This window comes from Myxine glutinosa, chromosome 7, assembly GCF_964187855.1.
Source record: "Myxine glutinosa chromosome 7, kmMyxGlut1.1, whole genome shotgun sequence".
Lineage (NCBI taxonomy): Eukaryota > Metazoa > Chordata > Myxini > Myxiniformes > Myxinidae > Myxine > Myxine glutinosa.
Window position 1 is genome coordinate 157244486 of NC_136267.1, and position 20134 is coordinate 157264619.

The following is a 20134-nucleotide window of genomic DNA, read 5'->3' on the forward strand; positions in this document are numbered from 1 at the left end:
ATGAGCTGGTACTAAGTGTGGATCAGATGAGCAAAGCAAGCTTATTAGCTAATTTAGCCCTTCGTTGAAGATGATTATCATTAAATCATTATGAGGGGGGAGAATAATTAAGGGATTAGTTCATGCATACTTTCATACTTACATACATGCATGAATATGCACACATCCACAAATACATACATATTGTACATACATACAATCAGGGGCGTGGAGAGGCAGCATGGGCCCTGAGGAAAACAACCTCGGGGGCCCCCACCCTATTTCTCTTTTATAACTTTTTAAGGAACTTTCTTTTATGAAGATCCTAAATTAGAGGAGCAACAAGCTCATAAATAAAGCAAAATCACAACAGCCTTTTTAGCTCACAGTACAGGTGTTGAAAAGTAAATAAATAAAGTATTAACAATCTATTATGCAAGTTGAAGTTGGTGGCACCCGTACGTGTTGCAGAGTACGGAGTATACAGTGCGGTCCAATTGTCCAAAGCGCCATGGAATGCTCCAGACAAACAGCCTGAACAGTACATAATAAAATGCACACAAGGACAAAATTATTATTTATCCGTGTCATTTACCTGAATATTTTACCGAGAAAAACAAATGGTCACTTTTATTTAGCCGTATGATCGAAAATAAAGGACATAGTGGGACATTTGGACCGAGCCCGTCAATTCGCACCCTCGACTGTTGAACACTATTTCTCCATAAGATTGGCAAAAAAAATACGTGAGAAGATGGTTAATAATTTTATTGGACAAAGAAGATACAAAGCCATTTCTTTGTAACGCACATTTCTGGTTAATAACCTTTTTCTGTAAAGTTTGAAACTGTACCATTAACAGCTTTGACAGCAGGTTCGTGAAGGACTTGGACAAAAAACGTACCCAGTCTGAATGTTGCTATATCCAGTCAATGGCGAAACTGCAAATGGGGAATCCGCGAATGTGGAATCCGTGAATGTCACGGATGAAAACCCTTGCGTCATTTCCTCATTCTGCTTTAACCTCAATATCTGTATATTTTCATTCCAAACAGCATCATTCATCATTTCAATCACAAATGAACACGATAGTATTAATATATCAAAATATAATATTAAATCACCATTGTATTGAGATATTATCAAACCAGCAAACCATTATCATCTGTTCACTTCCGGATTTGGGAGCAAGGTCCATGTCGATTGCATTTCAAAATCATAATTGTATTGAGAAAGTTCTGAAAGCTCCTACCTACCTTATGACACCTGCTGGGACCCCAACATGTTCCACAGTTTATTATATTTCCTTTTAGTAAAATATGCACCTGTAATGCTTACTAAACACTGTCGCCCTGTCATGTGAACAGATCCTCAGCTCTGATTGGTGGACGTTTGTGAGGGATATACATACATGCAGACATACATCGGACGGACAGACAAATGCTCTTCCAGGCGGCATTACTCTACGGGCTACATTGTCAAAATATTAAGTACTAGCCGAAAACACCCGGCGTTGCCCGGGTTCTTTTTGAATGAATTTACTACTAGAATTCAGCTTTTACTCACGGCCATAGAAGATTGACTACGATAATTCAGCTCAGCTTTTACTTGCGAAATGGGCCTAGCCCAGTTGATGCGGCCTCGACTGGCCTCGCCACCTAGCCTATAACCTTCCCGGGGCCCGTCCCAACATTTTTGGTTCTTTTTGAATGAATTTACTAGTATAATTCAGCTTTTACTCATGGCCGTAGAAGATTGACTACTATAATTCAGCTCAGCTTTTAATTGTGAAATGGGCCCAGCTCGGCCAAGGTGGGCCTTGACCAGTCTCGCCACCTAGCCTATAACCTTCCCTGGGCCCGTCCCAACATTTCTGGTTCTTTTTGAATTAATTTACTACTAGAATTCAGCTTTTACTCGCGGCCGTAGAAGATTGACTACTATAATTCAGCTCAGCTTTTAATTGCGAAATGGGCCTAGCCCGGCCGATGCGGCCTCGACCCGGCCTCGCCACCTAGGCTATAAACTTCCCCGGGCCCATCCCGACATTTTTGCTTCTTTTTGAATGCATTTACTACCATAATTCAGCTTTTACTCGCGGCCGTAGAAGATTGACTACTATAATTCAGCTCAGCTTTTAATTGCAAAATGGGCCCGGCCCGGGCAAGGTGGGCCTCGACCGGTCTCGCCACCTAGCCTAAAACCTTCCCAGGGCCCGTCCCGACATTTTTTGTATTGGAGGTTTCCTCCTATCTTTCAACGTTCAGGAGATTAGCTTGCGCAGACATACAAACAAACAAACAAAAACTTTCTTTTATATATATATAGATAAGTTGCTTCAAATTAATCCAAACCTACGGAAAAATTATAATTTTTTTCATCAGACAGGAAATTGAACCCGGGTGGTGTATAGACAACGGAACGCTGCCTCAATCACTCCCGAAAAAATTCTTTCCTGTTAAGAACTATAATATAACCTCCCATTTTTGAGCTCTTTCAACCAGTGGAAAAATAAAAGGCTACCTTTTTATAATTATGTTTCATCATGGTGCAGTATTTTTCACCACAGGCTTCTGCTAGTACATCATAAGAAGCAAACAAGCCTTGTGTAAGAAACTGTGATGGTAACACCGCAGCTGGAATTTTCCTGGTAGCTCACTTTTGTTCAATTGCCCTTTAAACCTTCTTCTGCCAAGAGTTGAATTTCCAAGCCAGTTGGCTGACTGACAGTAACTTTTTATAGCATCTGCTGAAGCAGTGAAGCTCTTACCACCTGCTCCTTTAGAGTTGGAATGCTCTCCCCATCCAAGTGTGTCAACACGGTAACTTCTTTCAGTAGCACGAGGCAACGATTTTTCTTCGCTTTGAACTCCATTTTAACATTGAGGTGCTTTCTCCACCTGCTTTGTCATAAGAATCTGGGTAGGGTCCCCTGATTCTTCCAGCCGAAGGTCATTGCGTCCATATGACTTCATTGAGAGCATCACAGCAGTTTTGTGTTGAGGTTACACATTTATTCGGGATAAACGTCGTTTTTTTATCAAAACATTCGCTGCTAGAACAAAATGGTGTAAGGTCTGAACACCTCCTAAAATCCCACTACCCACGCTACGTCCATTCGCAACTTCATCTCGTATTATAAGTTGACTGCCAGTCAACTCCACACAAATATACAAACTATATCTGCTCGTTTGCAATTAACTTGACGGGTTTGTCAGCAGAACTTACCAGAACACCGGCAAAGGAAGCGAGACAAGGAAGGGTAGGTACTCATCGCTGCATACCTGGAAGTACCCAAGTGGAAAAGTTCAAATACAGCCACTCATGTTCATCCATACAATACCGGGCCTTATCCAACCTAGACCAAGGAGACTATTTATGCAAGATGATGATGTGTGTTTTAATGCCCCTTTCACTGACACCTGACTGTAATATGGTTGTGAAGAGGATTACAATGTTGACCGTATGCCAGGGCTATAATAAAGACATTAACAATATGGGTCATGGGTGAAATGTCACATATGAGACTATATGTTATGTCCTGTTTGCTGCAAGATCAATGGAGTACAAATTATTGATTGGCTGTGGATGCCTTTTCTTTATCGAGTGGTATTATACACAGATCCATATACTGTACAACCCACAGCAGTTAAAAGGTGGTGCAGTATTTGGATCTAAGCCCATGTGGGATGAGCTTTGCCAGATCAGCTTTTGGCAGGAATCGACTCCGAGCTCATGAAAGCCAGTGAGCCAGATATGCATACATGGATTGATTCCTTCATCAAGATTCCTTGCCGTAAAGGCAGGTAAAGCCTTCAGGTTCACCGACACTGTGGGTAGCAGTTTAGAAGCAAACGCAGTGGGCAGTTCTGTGACATTCACAAAAAGTAACTCGGGTAGAAGTACAGGGTGTTCCAAAGAGACCCTGACAACTTTGGTTGTTAATATATTTAGAACCATAAATGAACCATATCTATATATATATACTGTATATATTGCTAAGGTTTTGAGATTTGCATATATTGATCATTAAAGGTTAAAGGGTTTCCCCCCATAGTTAGTCCACGAGCAACACGTAGGCCACCTTAGAGTATTAGTTATGTCATAATATGTGTAAGTATAGGCCATTTCCACGATTGATACCTGCGTTGTGTAAAGAGATGAGTTTAGGTCCTTTCATTTTTGCGTCCACCCTCCAAGTTCCACCTCCATGGGCATAATTCATCCCGCGCCCCATTTGGCTGATCCCTCAGTTTGTTACGCTTTGGCTGCCAGCAGCATTCGCTGCCCTTTGTTCGCTCACTAGTCGAGTGGCACGAGGTAGGCCTGAGAAGAGGGAGGAGCGCGGGGTTGGGGTGTGGCAGCGTCAAGGCAGTGCGTCAGAGGCGATGACGGTAGGGCCACCAGCCAACCAGGGCTCTAAGGGCATGGCGTGATAGTGCGTGGTAAGGCGCGTCTGGTAAGTGCTAGCAGGTTCGCGGGGCGTGCCTATAAAAGTCATTGCACAGAGCCCTTGAACAGGACTGAAGCGAAGGACTCATTGGGAGAGGACTTATGCATGAGGACTTGTTGGGAGAGGACTTATGCACAAGGACTCGTTGGGAGAGGACTTATGCAAAAGGACTCGTGCGACAGGACTGGTTGGAAAGGGGCTTGCGGTGAGGACTCGCAGAGGGAGAAGGACTTGCTTGAAGGAATTGCTCATTGTAAAGGCCTCGCAGAGAAGAGGGCTGGAAGGACTTTTACGGCGAGCACATTGAGAGCACTTCATTGGGTCAGCGCTTCAAGGCTTTGAACTGTATTCGCCTATTACGTACACAGCCACGTGAGTAAATGCGGCCATAGCCGCCAGTGAATTACTGCCAGTGTTAACCGCCAGAGCCCAGACCCTACCGTTCGCCCCGTATTATCCCGTGTGCGCCAACGACACGCGGAGAGCTCCTGCCCCTCGACTTACCATCTGCCCGGGACGAACCGGAGGCCGGAGGGAGCTGCACGAGAGCCATCCCGGGACGTGGTGAACATCATCCGCAGCTGCAAACCCCATGTGAGTGTGTCTGTGTGTGAAACGGGCATGTTTGTCCTGGAAGTAAGTTAAGACTGTTTTTAAGGCTGCACTATGTCCCTCTTTTCTGGAATCATTGTAAATAGTGTGAATAAATTCTGTTCTTCCTTTCTTCCCAATTCGACCGCTTCTGTGATTTCTCCATTGGCTAAGCGTGGTACGAACGAGATCGCTAGAACCGGGGTCACCAAATAAACGGTACGGATCGTGTGTACGCACCGCTCGGCATCTCAGCATGCTTGATTCGTGCGGGGCTTATTTCCTCGTTTCTGGGCAGCGTGAGTAATTATGTAATAGTGATTCTAGTCCTAAAACCCTATTTCGCGCTGTCCAGGAAGGACGTCATAGGTCCCGGGTCCCGTCGGTCAGTCAAACACAAGGTGACTAATCCCCCCTTGGTAAGGGGAGAAGGCCGGCACTGAGATCCACAACAATTGGTGTCAGGAGTGGGATTGGGACCCGAAGTGCGCTTGACGCACTCAAATTACGAGCGACCAAAATTTAGTTTTGTAACATCTAAATTTAATTCGTGCCATGGCTAGCCAAAGTGGTCGGATGCCGGTGGGGGTAAATGATGAGATAGATGAGGAGTTAGAATCGATGACCCAGGACCCCCGGGAAGAATGGGGAGAAATGCAGGAGGACATTAATGAGGGTACAGTAGTAGAGGTAGCAGGGGTAGAAAATGGCGGCGCCTCGCACTTGGCAACGAGGGCCGCGCCCACTGCGCAAGTGGGGGTTATGGACATGCAAGTCTTTATGGCACAAATCATGGCATGCATGACAGAGTCGAAATGGGAAATGAGCCGAATGGGAGAGCGATTGGGCGATCAAATGAAAGAAATGGGGGGCCAATTGAAGGAAATGGGGGACAAATCCATCCGGGAAATAAAAGGATTGGAAAACTAAATAGGTGGCCAATTTAAAGAATTGCGGGACAAATCCACCCGGGAATTGGAAGAGGTAAAAAACGGGCTGGAAATCAAAATGGACACCCGAGGGGAGTTAATAAAAGAGATGGGGAAAGACATAGGGTGCAGGTCGAGCGGGAAAGTCGCATTGGTACGCGAGAAGGTAACGCGGTGCGAGGAACGCATGGAAAGCGAGCCTGAGCGAGGTGCAGTTAAAATGACTGGGGTAGAAATCGCGACTCGAGGTGTGAAAAAGCCGACGGCCGCCGAATTGGAAAATTTTATTTTATGTGCACTGGCGGTCGTCGAGGAAAAAGAAAAAGAAATAATCATAGTTGAAATTGGGGTTGAAGAGACGGGAGAAAGAGTAAATGTATCGTCGGAGGAAAAGATGGAATATGTGCAAAGTCCGTGTTCGCATCGTGATGTCATGCTGCCTAACCCCAATGGAAGTTTTCAGGTGCGGTTGGAGGAGAAGAGAATCCCGAAGGTGAGTAGGAGCGTTTATGGCACGAAAAAGTTTGGCGCGAAAGTGTTTGGCGGGAAAAGATTTTTCGCACGCTTGGGATCGTGACGTAACCCGGGTGCTCGTGTAAGGTCCGTGGTGAGGTGTACGAAGGTGAATGGTGCGCATGTGCAAACGGCACCGAAGCGCGAGGGTATAATGGAGTGTATGTGGGAAGAGTGTGTTGAAGAGGAGTGTGAAACCGAGTGTGAACCAGAGTGTGAGATGGCCGAGGAGAGTGAGAGTGGATGCACACCGGAGCGTGCGGTGGAGAGTGTGCGGGAGGGCACACCAGAGGGGGGTTTTTTTATTTTTTATTTTATTTTTTTGTATACTGAATCGAGGCTCGTGAAAGAGCTGACATCCACTTCACAAACAAATCAACCAGACAAACAAAACATATAAAAAGAGGGAGCAGAAGACAAGATGGGGAGAGAAGGGGAAGCACACAAACACTTGAGAGCACACACCATTTGAGAGCAGGGAGATGTGTGGGAGGGAGAGGGCTTGGGGGGAGGAGGCGTGGGCTTGGGGGGGGGGGGTGGGAGAAGTATAAAACACAAGGACACCAAGGACTTCCAGGACAGAAGTTGGTATTTCAAAAAAGTGGAATTGGGGTGAAATTAGCGGGGGTAGAAAAGATCAAGGTTTTGGATGGGGGAAGATAAGATATGGTGGTGAACAGCTGTTTTAAAGACCTGGAGGGTGGAGTGGGATTGAAGAGAGTGAGGGAGTTTGTTCCAGAGGCGGGAGAAAAGAGGAATGAAGGAGTGAAGATGAGCAGAGAGTCTTGATTTTGGCAGTTTAACCATAAGAGGGTTGCAGGCAGATCTTGTGCGACCTGTAGGAATATTTGCAGGACAGAGCCCAGAGAGAGCTGGGGGGGCAAGGCCAGAGAGGAGTCAGTAGAAGACGGAAAGACCACCAACCTGCCTGCGGTGAGTGAGTGAGAGGCCCTTGGAGTTAGCTTCATCACGGGAGATTCCAATGATTCTGAATGCTTTGGTTTCAACAGCGTGAAGATGAGCTAGGTGTGAGGCAGGAGCACCAGCCCAGATGGGAGAGCAGTATTCCATAGAGCTGCGGATGAAAGCCTTGTATGTGGTGAGGAGCTCAGGTGTGCCAAGGAAGGACTTCGCACGACGGAGGATGCCCACTCGGCGACTGGCTTTGGAGGCCAGATTTGAAATGTGGTTTTCCCAGGAAAGATAATACAGAGGATGTAACAAGAGAGAGTGCACGAGAGGAGTGCGTGGAAGAGAAGTGTGTAACGGAGTGTGCGAGTAGTATGAGTGCGCCAGGGTGTGCGCGAGGATGTGTAATAATGGAGTGTGGGAGTGGCGTGAGTGCACCTGAGTGGTGTGCACCTGAGTGTGCAAGAAAAGAGAATGCACGAGAGCGTGCCATAACAGAATGTATGGGGTGTATGGGAGGCGCTGGAGTGCCTCGGTGTGCGAGTATGGAACGGGTCGCGTGTGGGTGTGAGAGTACGGCTCAAGCATCGACCCAGACCGGGGGGTTAGCGCATAGGGCGATGGATAGCCGACGTGAGCTCTCGGTGCGTGGCGTGCTTTGTGTGCTGCGAGGACCGGCAGGGATCGTTGCCGCGGCGGCGTGCACGATTCGTGCTGGGACCAGCCCTCTATGGTCGGTGCCGTGCCGTGGCGAAAGAGGCAAACGGCACGGTTCGAGGGAGGAAGGAATGACCAGAGCTGCGCCCCCTGGCGGGCGCGGTGCTCTGACTGGGGGAGGCTGGGCCACCGTGCCGGGGACCGAAAGGCTCTGCATAGAGATGGGGCCTGGAACCTCTGTCCAACAAAACCTCCTCCCCTGAATCGAAAATGCCGGACGGACCCAACCGACAGGAGACCAACCACCCGCACGCATTCCTCGGCTTTTCGAAGCCGAGCTGTGACAAAAATGTATTGCCGCACGGAGAGGCTCGAGTGGAGTAGACGAATAGCCATAGTGTTGGCGAATGGTACCTTTGCTTTACCATTCATGGGGGCACATGAGCAGTAGTTTATGGGGGTGGCAGTGAAAACTAGCCGAGGGCGGGCTCGGATATTGTAGGGATTTCGAGATGACAATAGGAGACATGAGATTTAAGTAGAGACATTGGTACAGGTAGAGGGGACGTAGAGAGATTATATGGATGATAATGACGAGGGAGTGCTTAGTGTAAGGGAAGACGGGAAAGCACGAGTATTAGAGGGAAGTAGTTAGTTCGATGATGCTGTGTGTATGTAAAAGTGTATGAGTGGTGTATGAAGGACAAGTGGAATTGTGTTGAGTGAATTGAATTGCATGGGGTGCAAGTGGAGAACAGGCGTGTGGAATAAATGGTGAGAATAAATGGTGTGGAATGAGTGGTGTGGAGTGCATGGTGCGAAGGAGTGGATGGGGGAAGATGGACCCCTTCACGAATACCCGGGGGGGGGGGGGTAGTTAAAAGTTACGTAAAGGGTTTAGGTAAATTGTTGGATATTGACACCTGTGGTGCAGGTAGTGGCAATGAAGTGCTTGGATGGGTGCATGAGTCTGTGGAATTGCTCGGCATGTGGGCTTTGTTGGTGCATAAGGTTATTGGGGCACTCCGCCACTGGTAGTCTGTCGGCCAGGTGAGGCCGCAGGTAGGCTCTGGGAGCCAGTCAGAGTAGTGTTCAGTGGGGCCCGAGGATCCGAGGAGAGGACCTGGGTAGCCCAATGCCAGAGAGGGCATCAGAGGGGTGAGAGAGCCAGGAGGGGCCTTCCCCGATTTAGGGTAGTCGCAAGGAGCAAGGTAAGCTCGGGTGGCGACTTCAGTGGCGGAGGTGGGCAGGTAGGTAGACCTGCTAGTGGAGCCACAAGACCCAACCCCGAAATTGTGCAAAGGCACAGATTGAAAAATTGGGGAGTGAGACCCAAAATTGGAAGGCACCACAGGGTGGGTCAATGGGAATTGGTTTTTAGAACCACATAGTTTAACGATGCCAATTGGCAGGCCAAGACCCCGGTTAGTTTAATTGAGTTAATGTTATTAGAGTATAATTAGGATGAGGAATCTCTTTGCACCATCCACATCCACTCTCCAAGGGAGAGGGAACTCCACACCAGGTTTTGCAAATGATTTGAGTGGGTGAGACGCATCATGATGTGAGAGTGACATTGTGGTTATTCCATCTCTTCCTTCTTGGGAGGGATTGGAAGACGAATTTGGTTTAGAGGGGGATATGGGAGACAAGACGTAGTGACCAATTTGTAAATTGTAAATACAGGGAAAGGCAACGGTAGTGTAGGCTGACATGGGGTGGGGGGGGGGGGGGGACGAACGGCTAGGGACGAGCTTTCTCTGCTCGCTCTCCGGTGCCCCTCATGTTGCATTGCCTTGTATTGTGTGTACCCTTGCGCCCTTTCCCTCGCTAACTGTGCGTTGTCTTCCTCCCCACCCATGGACTTATTTTTTTTGAGGGGAGTGTGCAGGAACACTGAGCTATGCGGCTGCACTTCGCTACACCCGTGCAGCTGCACCTGCTACCTTATGCTGCACCAATATACCTTATGGACCACACGTTCTGTGGCCTGGCATCTTTGCTGAGCGGTCATTTGCTGCAAACGTTACCTTGCACCTGCGGACCCCTGGTTTTAAGTGGCGTCGATGTCATGCAGATGGACCACCTAACATTGGCCCTGCTGGTAATAAAAACGGACACGGTTTGTGCATTTTATTCAGGTGTGTCAGGAAAGAAGATCTTTAAGTTTTATTCTGGCACACCGAAGACGAAGCAGGAAGACGCAAGATGCAGCAGCCAAGCAGCAGCCAAGCAGCAGCCAAGCAGCAAATATGACACTTGAAATGGTGATTGTGCATTTTTGTGCATTTCTGTGTGTTGGTGTATTGGTGCATTGCATTGTTGATTCTCCCCTCCAAATTTCTTTCCACAAAAGAACAGGTCCTGGGTTATAGAGATGTAAATAATTAGATTTGTAGTTGTAAATAACCCACCGGCTTTATGTTTATTTTGAGAATTCTTTCCGCAATTTGGTTAGCTGTTGGTGTGAGTCTGTTAGTTAGTACACAACACAGTAGGTGGGACATATCTAGTGTTTTAAAACTGTGACACACAGGGTGTGAGATTAAATGTAGAGGGGAACCACATCTAAGTGTCACACATAATTTAAAGAGTAGTCCTGAACCTTTCTCAAAACCGGTCGTTCTCACTTGTGTGGGTTCGACTTGGGGACGAGTCTGGCGAAGGAGGGGGGCAGTGCTACGCTTTTGAGATTGGCACATATTGATCATTAAAGATTAAAGGGTTTCCCCCCATAGTTAGTCCATGAGCAACACGTAGGCCACCTTAGATTATTAGTTATGTCATAGTATGTGTAAGTATAGGCCATTTCCACTATTGATACCTGCGTTGTGTAAAGACATGAGTTTAGGTCCTTTCATTTTTGCGTCCACCCTCCAAGTTCCACCTCCATGGGCATAATTGATCCCGCGCCCCATTTGGCTGATCCCTCAGTTTGTTACGCTTTGGCTGCCAGCAGCATTCGCTGCCCTTTGCTCGCTCACTAGTCGAGTGGCACGAGGTAGGACTGAGAAGAGGGAGGAGCACGGGGTCGGGGTGGGGCGGCGTCAAGGCAGCGCGTCAGAGGCGATGACGGTAGGGCCACTAGCCAACCAGGACTCTAAGGGCATGGCATGATAGGGCGTGGTAAGGCGCGTCTGGTAAGTGCTACAAGGTTCGCGGGGCGTGCCTATAAAAGTCATTGCACAAAGCCCTTGAATAGGACTGAAGCGAAGGACTCGTTGGGAGAGGACTTATGCACGAGGACTCGTTGGGAGAGGACTTATGCACGAAGACTCGTTGGGAGAGGACTTATGCAAAAGGACTGGTGTGACAGGACTGGTTGGAAAGGGGCTTGCGGTGAGGACTCGCAGAGGGAGAAGGACTTGCTTGAAGGAATTGCGCATTGTAAAGGACTCGCAGAGAAGAGGGCTGGAAGGACTTTTATGGCGAGCGCATTGAGAGCACTTCATTGTGTCAGTGCTTCAAGGCTTTGAACTGTATTCACCTATTATGTACGCAGCCACGCGAGTAAACACGGCCATAGCCGCCAGTGAATTACCGCCAGTGTTAACCGCCAGAGCCCAGACCCTACCGTTCGCCCCGTATTATCCTGTGTGCGCCAATGACACGCGGAGAGCTCCTGCCCCTCGACTTACCATCGGCCCGCGACGAGCCGGAGGCCGGAGGGAGCTGTACGAGAGCCATCCCGGGACGTGGTAAACATCATCCGCAGCTGCAAACCCCGTGTGCGTGTGTCTGTGTGTGAAACGGGCCCGTTTGTCCTGGGAGTAAGTTAAGACTGTTTTTAAGGCTACACTCTGTCCCTCTTTTCTGGAATCATTGTAAATAGTGTGAATAAATTCTGTTTTTCCCTTTCTTCCCAATTCGACCGCTTCTGTGATTTCTCCATTGGCTAAGCGTGGTACGATCGAGATCGCTAGAACCGGGGTCACCAACTAATCGGCACGGATCGCGTGTACGCACCGCTCGGCGTCTCAGCACGCGTGATTCGTGTGGGGCTTATGTCCTCGTTTCTGGGCAGCGTGAGTAATTATGTAATAGTGATTCTTGTCCTAAAACCCTATTTCGCGCTGTCCGGGAAGAACGTCATAGGTCCCGGGTCCCGTCGGTCAGTCAAATACAAGGGGACTAATCCCCCCTTGGTAAGGGGAGAAGGCCGGTGCTGAGATCCGCAACAATATATATACTACATGGCCAAAAGTATGCGGACACCCTTCTAATTAGTGGATTCGGCTGTTTCAGCCACACCCATTGGTGACAGGTATATATAATCAAGCACACAACATGAAATCTCCATAGACAAACATTGGCAGTAGAATGGGCCATACTGAAGACCTCAGTGACATTCAACGTGGCACCATCATAGGATGCCACCTTTCCAATAAGTCAGTTTGTCAAATTTCCGCCCTGCTAGAGCTGCCCAGGTAAACTGTAAGTGCTGTTATTGTGAAGTGGAAACATCTAGGAGCAATAACAGCTCAGCCGCTAAGTGGTAGGTCACAGAGGCTCACAGAACAGGTAAGCTGAGTGCTTAAGCGCATAGCGTGTAAAAATCGTCCTTCCTCGGTTGAAACACTCACTACCGCGTTCCAAACTGCCTCTGGAAGCAAAGTCAGCACAACAACTGTTCGGCGGGAGCTTCAGGAAATGGGTTTCCATGGATGAGCAGCCGCACACAAGCCTAAGATCACCCGGCGCAATGCCAAGCGTCACCTGGAGTGGTGTAAAGCTCGCCGCCATTGGACTCTGGAGTAGTGAAAACGCATTCTCTGGAGCGATTAATCACGCTTCACCATCTGGCAGTCCGATAGACGAATATAGGTTTGGCGGATACCAGGAGAACGCTACCTGCCCGAATGCATAGTGCCAACTGTAAAGTTTGGTGGAGGAGGAATAATGGTCTGGGGCTATTTTTCACTGTTCGGGCTAGGCCCCTTAGTTCCAGTGAAGGGAAATCTTAACGCTACAGCATACAATAACATTCTAGATGATTAGGTGCTTCCAACTTTGTGGCAACAGTTTGAAGAAGGCCATTTCCTGTTTCAGCATGACACAGGCACAAAGCGAAGTCCTGTTTCAGCATGGCAATGCCCCCATGCACAAAGCGAAGTCCATACAGAATTGGTTTGTCAAGATCAGTATGAAGAACTTGACTGGCCTGCGCAGAGCCTGACCTCAACCCCATCGAACACCTTTGGGATGAATTGGAACGCCGACTGTGAGCCAGACTTAATCGCCCAACATCAGTGCCCGACCTAGCACTAATGCTCTTGTGGCTGAATGGAAGAAAATCCCCGCAGCAATGTTCCAACACCTCGTGAAAAGCCTTCCCAGAAAAGTGAAGGCTGTTTTTGCAGCAAAGGGGGACCAACTCCATATTAATGCCCATAATTTTGGAATGAGATGTTTGAGGAGCACATATGGGTGTGATGTTTGGGTGTCCACATACTTTTGGCCATGTAGTGTACATCCAAACATATGTATACACACATACATATATATACATACCTGCATGCATACAAAATACTGTCGCGACCCCGGGATTAAGACTCCAAGAGGACGAATGCCCGAAACAAGCTTTAACTCCGAGGTGTTTTTCGAACTTGGCGGGATTATCTTTTCACGTGCGTGGGAAGGTTCGAAGTCTTATCTGATCGGGAACACACGGGGTTATTCTGAACCCACAAAACAAAGAAAGGAACCAGGACAAGAAAAGTAAAATTTAGCAAATAATGAATTTATTTAAAGTAATTTTGGACCAAACAAAATGAATGTGAGGTAAAAACGATTTCCTAATTTGAGACGTCTCCATTCATACTCATATACAAACAAGGGAAAAAGAAAGAAAATAAATAATGTTTTGGTAATCGGCCGACTCAGTTTTGGGTCCTCAAATGGTTGGTTGGTTAGGCTTGCTGGTCGTTCGTCACCTCCAATCCACCATCTGGGAAGTGCACAAAATGGCACGGAGTCGCGCTCATTGACGTCCTTCTCATGCTGCCAAGGTCCTTCTTGTGCTGCCAACTGTCCTGAACCTCTCTTGTTCAGTCTCTTTCCACAAGTGCACACGAGCCAAAGATGCGCCCCCGCCCGCTACCCAGCCAGAACAAAAAGGAATTGCGACCGCCTTCTACGAATGTCAGGACAAAGGGAAGCAAAATGTGACTGCCTTCAACAAGCGCCAGGACCAAGAGACCAAAATGGCGAGACCGCGTCTTCTTGCTCCAGCTCTCGAATGTTCCACGCTGACGTCACACTCTCTCCAATCATCGAACAAAACTCAATCATCCAATCGTGCCTCCACCAATCACAAAGGCCAGGGAGTGGCCTCCTCGCCAGGAGTCATCGGGGGATGGATTCCAGTCGTCGTTCGGAAATGTTCAGGTGGCGTCCGTGGTTCCTTGCCGGTTGGCAAATGCTGTATCTGTCGGCCCTGGCGGCACTGTGAGCGAATGAGTCCCATTACAGTGCAATCGTTGTTTTACTGAGCCTTCAATTTCCTGGCTGGCCAAATGTAATAAAACTGAAGGGAAGACCGCAAGAGGCAAATTACACACTGGGGAATTAATCTTTAAGCCCTAGAATTAATTAGCACAAAGCCACCCTCCATATGGCGACATGCAAATGCTCTCACGCAGACAGATGGCCTACTTATGTACATCGAGATGGCTTCAAGGCATAAGGAGCATTCTAATCTACACATTCTGAACTTTCTTAAGGTATTCCATTGTTTAACACCACATACGTAACAATACACACACACACACACACACACACACACATACACACACACATATATATATATATATATATTGTTGTGGTTTTGAGAATAAAGGCAACCCCCCTTTTAGATAGTTGCACCACAACATGTAGCCTCGCTTTAGCCAGTTATTTCTTATTAAATGTGAAGTATAGTCTCCTTCCCAGTGTTAGTATGGGTTGAGGCAGGTAAGTAAAGGTAGGCCTCATTGGGCCTGGAATGCCATGTGCTGGGCCTAGGACAAGTCGAGGAGGCCCGAGGGAGGAGTCAGAGGGAGTGGTTGGTAAGCAGCAAACAGTCAATGGGAGCTAAAGGGGAGTGGCCAGCAACGGCGGCCAATGAGGACGAAGGGATGTAACTGATGGGGGGCTATCACGACACGTGACCCACGGCGGCCAGTGGAGGCCCGTGGAACATTCTACTCGGGCTCCGGGGGGATATAAGACCCGCCCCGGACCCCCCGAGCAGGCTGGAAAGTCTCTAGGCTAGAAGCTCTCTGCGTTCCGCCCCCGCTCTCTGCTGCCCCCGTTCTCCCTGGCTCTGGTCTCTCTTTTGCCCCCGCTCTCTTGAGATTCAGGCTCTCGCAGGACGATCTCTCTCGTTGGCCCTGCACTCTAACGATCTCCCTGCCTGGACTCCCTGCACGTGTGCTTTTTCCTCGCTGACTTCGGGACGCGCTGTGTGGATTCCCGTACGTGCACGACTGACGCCGACGTCCCAGTCACGAACATTACCAAGGGGAAACGCCCAACGAGCCGTTCGGGGTGAACTGCACTAAGCGGCCGCGCTAACGTAACTAACGTAACTAACTTCATAGTAACTAACGGCACGAGTTACGCGACACACAAACCGCTCGGGCGTATCAGACCCGCGTGACTCGTGTGAGGTCCAGCCCCCGTCCTCATGGCGGCGTGTGTATCAAAGGTACTCAGGTTATTGACCGGAAACCCTTCCACATGCTCGCTGCGGGTTTGGCGGCTGGAATTGCTCAGCAATCCGCCCCCACGAGTGCAAAGTGGATAGCGGCCTCGTGGACTCGAAGCTCGAGGGGGAGAAGGGCTTAATCCCCCCTCAGTACGTCGACAGGCTCGAGATCCGCAACAATATATATATATATATATATATATATATATATATATATATATATATATATATATATATATATATATATATATATATATATATATATATATATACTGTATATATATATATATATATATATATATATATATATATATATATATATATATATATATATACATATATATATATATATATATATATATATATATATATATATATATATATATATATATATATATATATATATATATATATATATATATATATATATATATACAGTGCACTCAGAAAGTATTCAGACTCCTTCACTTTTTTCACATTTTGTTATGTTGCAGCATTATGCTAAAATCGTTTAAATTCGATTTTTTCCCTTATCAATCTGCACTCCATACCCCATAATGACAAAGAGAAAACAGGATTTTAGAAAGTTTTGCAAATTTATTAAAAATAAAAAACTGAAATATCACATTGACATAAGTATTCAGACCCTTTGCTATGACACTTGAAATTTAGCTCAGGTGCCTCCCATTTCTCTTGATTATCTTTGAGATGTTTCTACACCTTGATTGGAGTCCACCTGTGGTAAATTCAATTGATTGGACATGATTTGGAAAGGCACACACCTGTCTATATAAGGTCTCACAGCTGACAATGCACATCAGAGCAAAAACCAAGCCATGAGGTCGAAGGAACTACCTGCTGCACGTCTGAACTACACATCTGGGCAATGTCTGTGTTGTCACTTAACGACTCCCTCAAACTTTTGTTTCCGTGGTTGTGAAGTGTTTTCAATAACGTTGTGGTGGTTTTGAATCATGTTGTGGTGAGGTATTTTGAATTACGTGGTGGTGAGGTGTTTTTAATTTTGTGGTGGTGAGATGTTTTTATTACGTGTTTTATGGCTGTGAGGTGTTTTTATTATGTGTTTTATGGCTGTGAGGTGTTTTTATTACGTGTTTTATGGCTGTGAGGTGTTTTTAATTTCGTTGTGGTGAGGTGTTTTTATTACATGTTTTATGGCTGTGAGGTGTTTTTAATTTTGTGGTGGTGTGTTTTTATTACGTGTTTTATGGCTGTGAGGTGTTTTTATAACGTGTTTTATGGCTGTGTGGTGTTTTTAATTTTGTGGTGGTGAGGTGTTTTTATTACGTGTTTTATGGCTGTGAGGTGTTTTTATTACATGTTTTATGGCTGTGAGGTGTTTTTAATTTTGTGGTGGTGTGTTTTTATGACGTGTTTTATGGCTGTGAGGTGTTTTTATTACGTGTTTTATGGCTGTGAGGTGTTTTTATTACCTGTTTTATGGCTATGAGGTGTTTTTAATTTTGTGGTGGTGAGGTATTTTTATTACGTGTTTTATGGCTGTGAGGTGTTTCTTTTACGTGTTTTATGGCTGTGAGGTGTTTTTAATTTTGTGGTGGTGAGGTGTTTTTATTACGTGTTTTATGGCTGTGAGATGTTTTTATTCCGTGTTTTATGGCTGTGAGATGTTTTTATTCCGTGTTTTATGGCTGTGAGGTGTTTTTATTACGTGTTTTATGGCTGTGAGGTGTTTTTATTACGTGTTTTATGGCTGTGAGGTGTTTTTATTACGTGTTTGATGGCTGTGAGGTGTTTTCAATTTCGTGGTGGTGAGGTGTTTTTAATTTTGTGGTGGTGAGGTGTTTTTATTACGTGTTTTATGGCTGCGAGGTGTTTTAAATTACTTGGTGGTGAGGTGTTTTGAATTACTTGGTGGTGAGGTGTTTTGAATTAGGTGGTGGTGAGGTGTTTTAAATTACTTGGTGGTGAGGTGTTTTAAATTACTTGGTGGTGAGGTGTTTTTATTACGTGTTTTATGGCTGCGAGGTGTTTTAAATTACTTGGTGGTGAGGTGTTTTAAATTACTTGGTGGTGAGGTGTTTTGAATTACTTGGTGGTGAGGTGTTTTGAATTACGTGGGGGTGAGGTGTTTTGAATTAGGTGGTGGTGAGGTGTTTTTATTGCGTGTTTTATGGCTGCGAGGTGTTTTAAATTACTTGGTGGTGAGATGTTTTGAATTACGTGGTGGTGAGGTGTTTTAAATTACGTGGTGGTAAGGTGTTTTAAATTACTTGGTGGTGAGGTGTTTTGAATTACTTGGTGGTGAGGTGTTTTGAATTACTTGGTGGTGAGGTGTTTTGAATTACGTGGGGGTGAGGTGTTTTGAATTACTTGGTGGTGAGGTGTTTTGAATTACGTGGGGGTGAGGTGTTTTGAATTACGTGGTGGTGAGGTGTAATCGTCCCAAACTTCCAGTCTGCACCTACGTGTGTGCTGAGGGGAGGGCCCCTATGTGTGTGCTGAGGGGTTCTTTCTTGAAACAAGTACAAAAAGTTTTAATTAAAACAAAAGCCGTGTCGATGTTACACAATGCCTAGATGCAGCTGTGCCTATAACGTCGATGTTATAGGCACAGGACATTCCTATTGATTCGATTACTTGATGTTATTGGCGCTGAGGAAGCGCCTCTAGCGAATGACTTCCAGCCAGTGTAACGCTAATTCCTGTCACAGGAATTCTGAGATCATATAAGTGGGCGTGGCAGTTCCTGATTGGTTCGTGTTGGGGAACGCCTTCTCACTGCCGACGTGACGTAAATTCGCGCACGCGCACTGGTGAAGCTTACTCGATCTTACTCGATCCCATATTACATGTACTTTCATTGCATACAAATTATACTTCCTCCTAGAAATTCCATGCCCGAACCTCAGCGCAATCCAAGAGGATTCACTTGTTTTTGTGCAAAGTGAAAATATATCTCGGCAATTTCCCGTGTGTGGCGACGAATTTTTAATATATCTCGGCATTTTCCCGTCTGTTATTTCAGGCGGTGTATGACTGACCATGCCACGATTTAAAATATATATATATATATATCTCGGCAATTTCCCGTGTGTGGCGACACGTGAACGAAGGTATGCTCCTCTCTCCACATTATTGTGACGACGTATAAATTAAATATTTCATCGTGACGAATGTCATCAAATGGACGAATTTTTAATATATCTCGGCATTTTCCCGTCTGTTATTTCAGGCGGTGTATGACTGACCATGCCGCGATTTAAACAAAATATATATATCTCGGCATTTTCCCGTCTCTTATTTCGGGCGGTGTATGACTGACCATGCCGCGATTTAAACAAAATATATATATCTCGGCATTTTCCCGTCTCTTATTTCGGGCGGTGTATGACTGACCATGCCGCGATTTAAAAAAAATATATCTCAATGGACTTGAAGTTACAGGCCTTTGAGAATTCATTTCGTTCTATAAAGGGCAACTTCATCGGATTTTCTTCCCGTTTTTTTTCAACCGAGTCTAAAACTATGTTAGCGACTGTGAAAAATGAAATGATATATCGAATTTGATTTGAAATAAAACTGTGTGAGAGAGGAAGACACCACGGGCCTACAAAACAGGCCTCAAAGCTATGCGAGTTAATAAAATGGTGGATATTTGTTTATATGAAGGCTCTCCCAGAATGGGTGGAGCTATGGTTCCAAGAATGGGTGGAGCTTTGAGGTTTTGTCTTCTCTGCAAGAACAAGAAGAAGAAGAAGAAGAAGAACAACAACAACAACAACAGCAGAGGGCACTCTATGAGCAGCGTCTGCGACACGGCTAAAAACAACATTCAATCTAAATCTTCAACCGAAATTGCCTATAAAAATGTAATATCACAAACACAACAAATACATTTGTGCAAAGTAATTGTTTGTATTATGATTGGTGAAAATCATGACAACACAGCAACTCAGGTACAGTCATTAGCTTCAGCTAAAATAAGCCCGTTCCTCAGTAACGACGCGCTCGCCTCACCAAGCTAGTATATATATATATATATATATATATATATATATATATATATATATATTTACAAATTAGTATTTTGGTCAAGTAAAAAATACTCAACCAAGGTTTCTTCATTTTCATAAAGAAAGTGAAAGTATAGGCCTAACCCTAACTAGATGTACTCTGGTGTGCTCCTCCATAAGGGCATAGATTCCATCTCATGAGATATAATGATCAAGATGAGTAACACAGTGTATATCATCTGAAGAGAGCAGGCTTCTAATGATGGTCAGTCAAGTTCTTTTTTTTCTCTTGGCAGGTATGCTTACCATTTCAGATTTCATCAACATATTACACAGGTACTACAGGTCTCCAATGGTGAGTCTGAGTATAAGCATATTACAGCTACTTGGAATTAACCACAAGCTGCTGTGATGTTTACTG

At 46.0% G+C, this 20134-nt stretch overlaps 1 protein-coding gene across 1 annotated transcript in view; it reads left to right on the forward strand.

Annotated features, from left to right (window-relative positions):
• Positions 1-20134, forward strand: part of LOC137431767 (5'-AMP-activated protein kinase subunit gamma-1-like) — a 137056-nt gene that overhangs the window by 44206 nt on the left and 72716 nt on the right. Inside the window, exon 4 of the mRNA XM_068123465.2 lies at positions 20010-20068. Coding sequence (XP_067979566.2) covers positions 20010-20068 — 59 coding nt within the window. The remainder of the gene's footprint in view (positions 1-20009; positions 20069-20134) is intronic.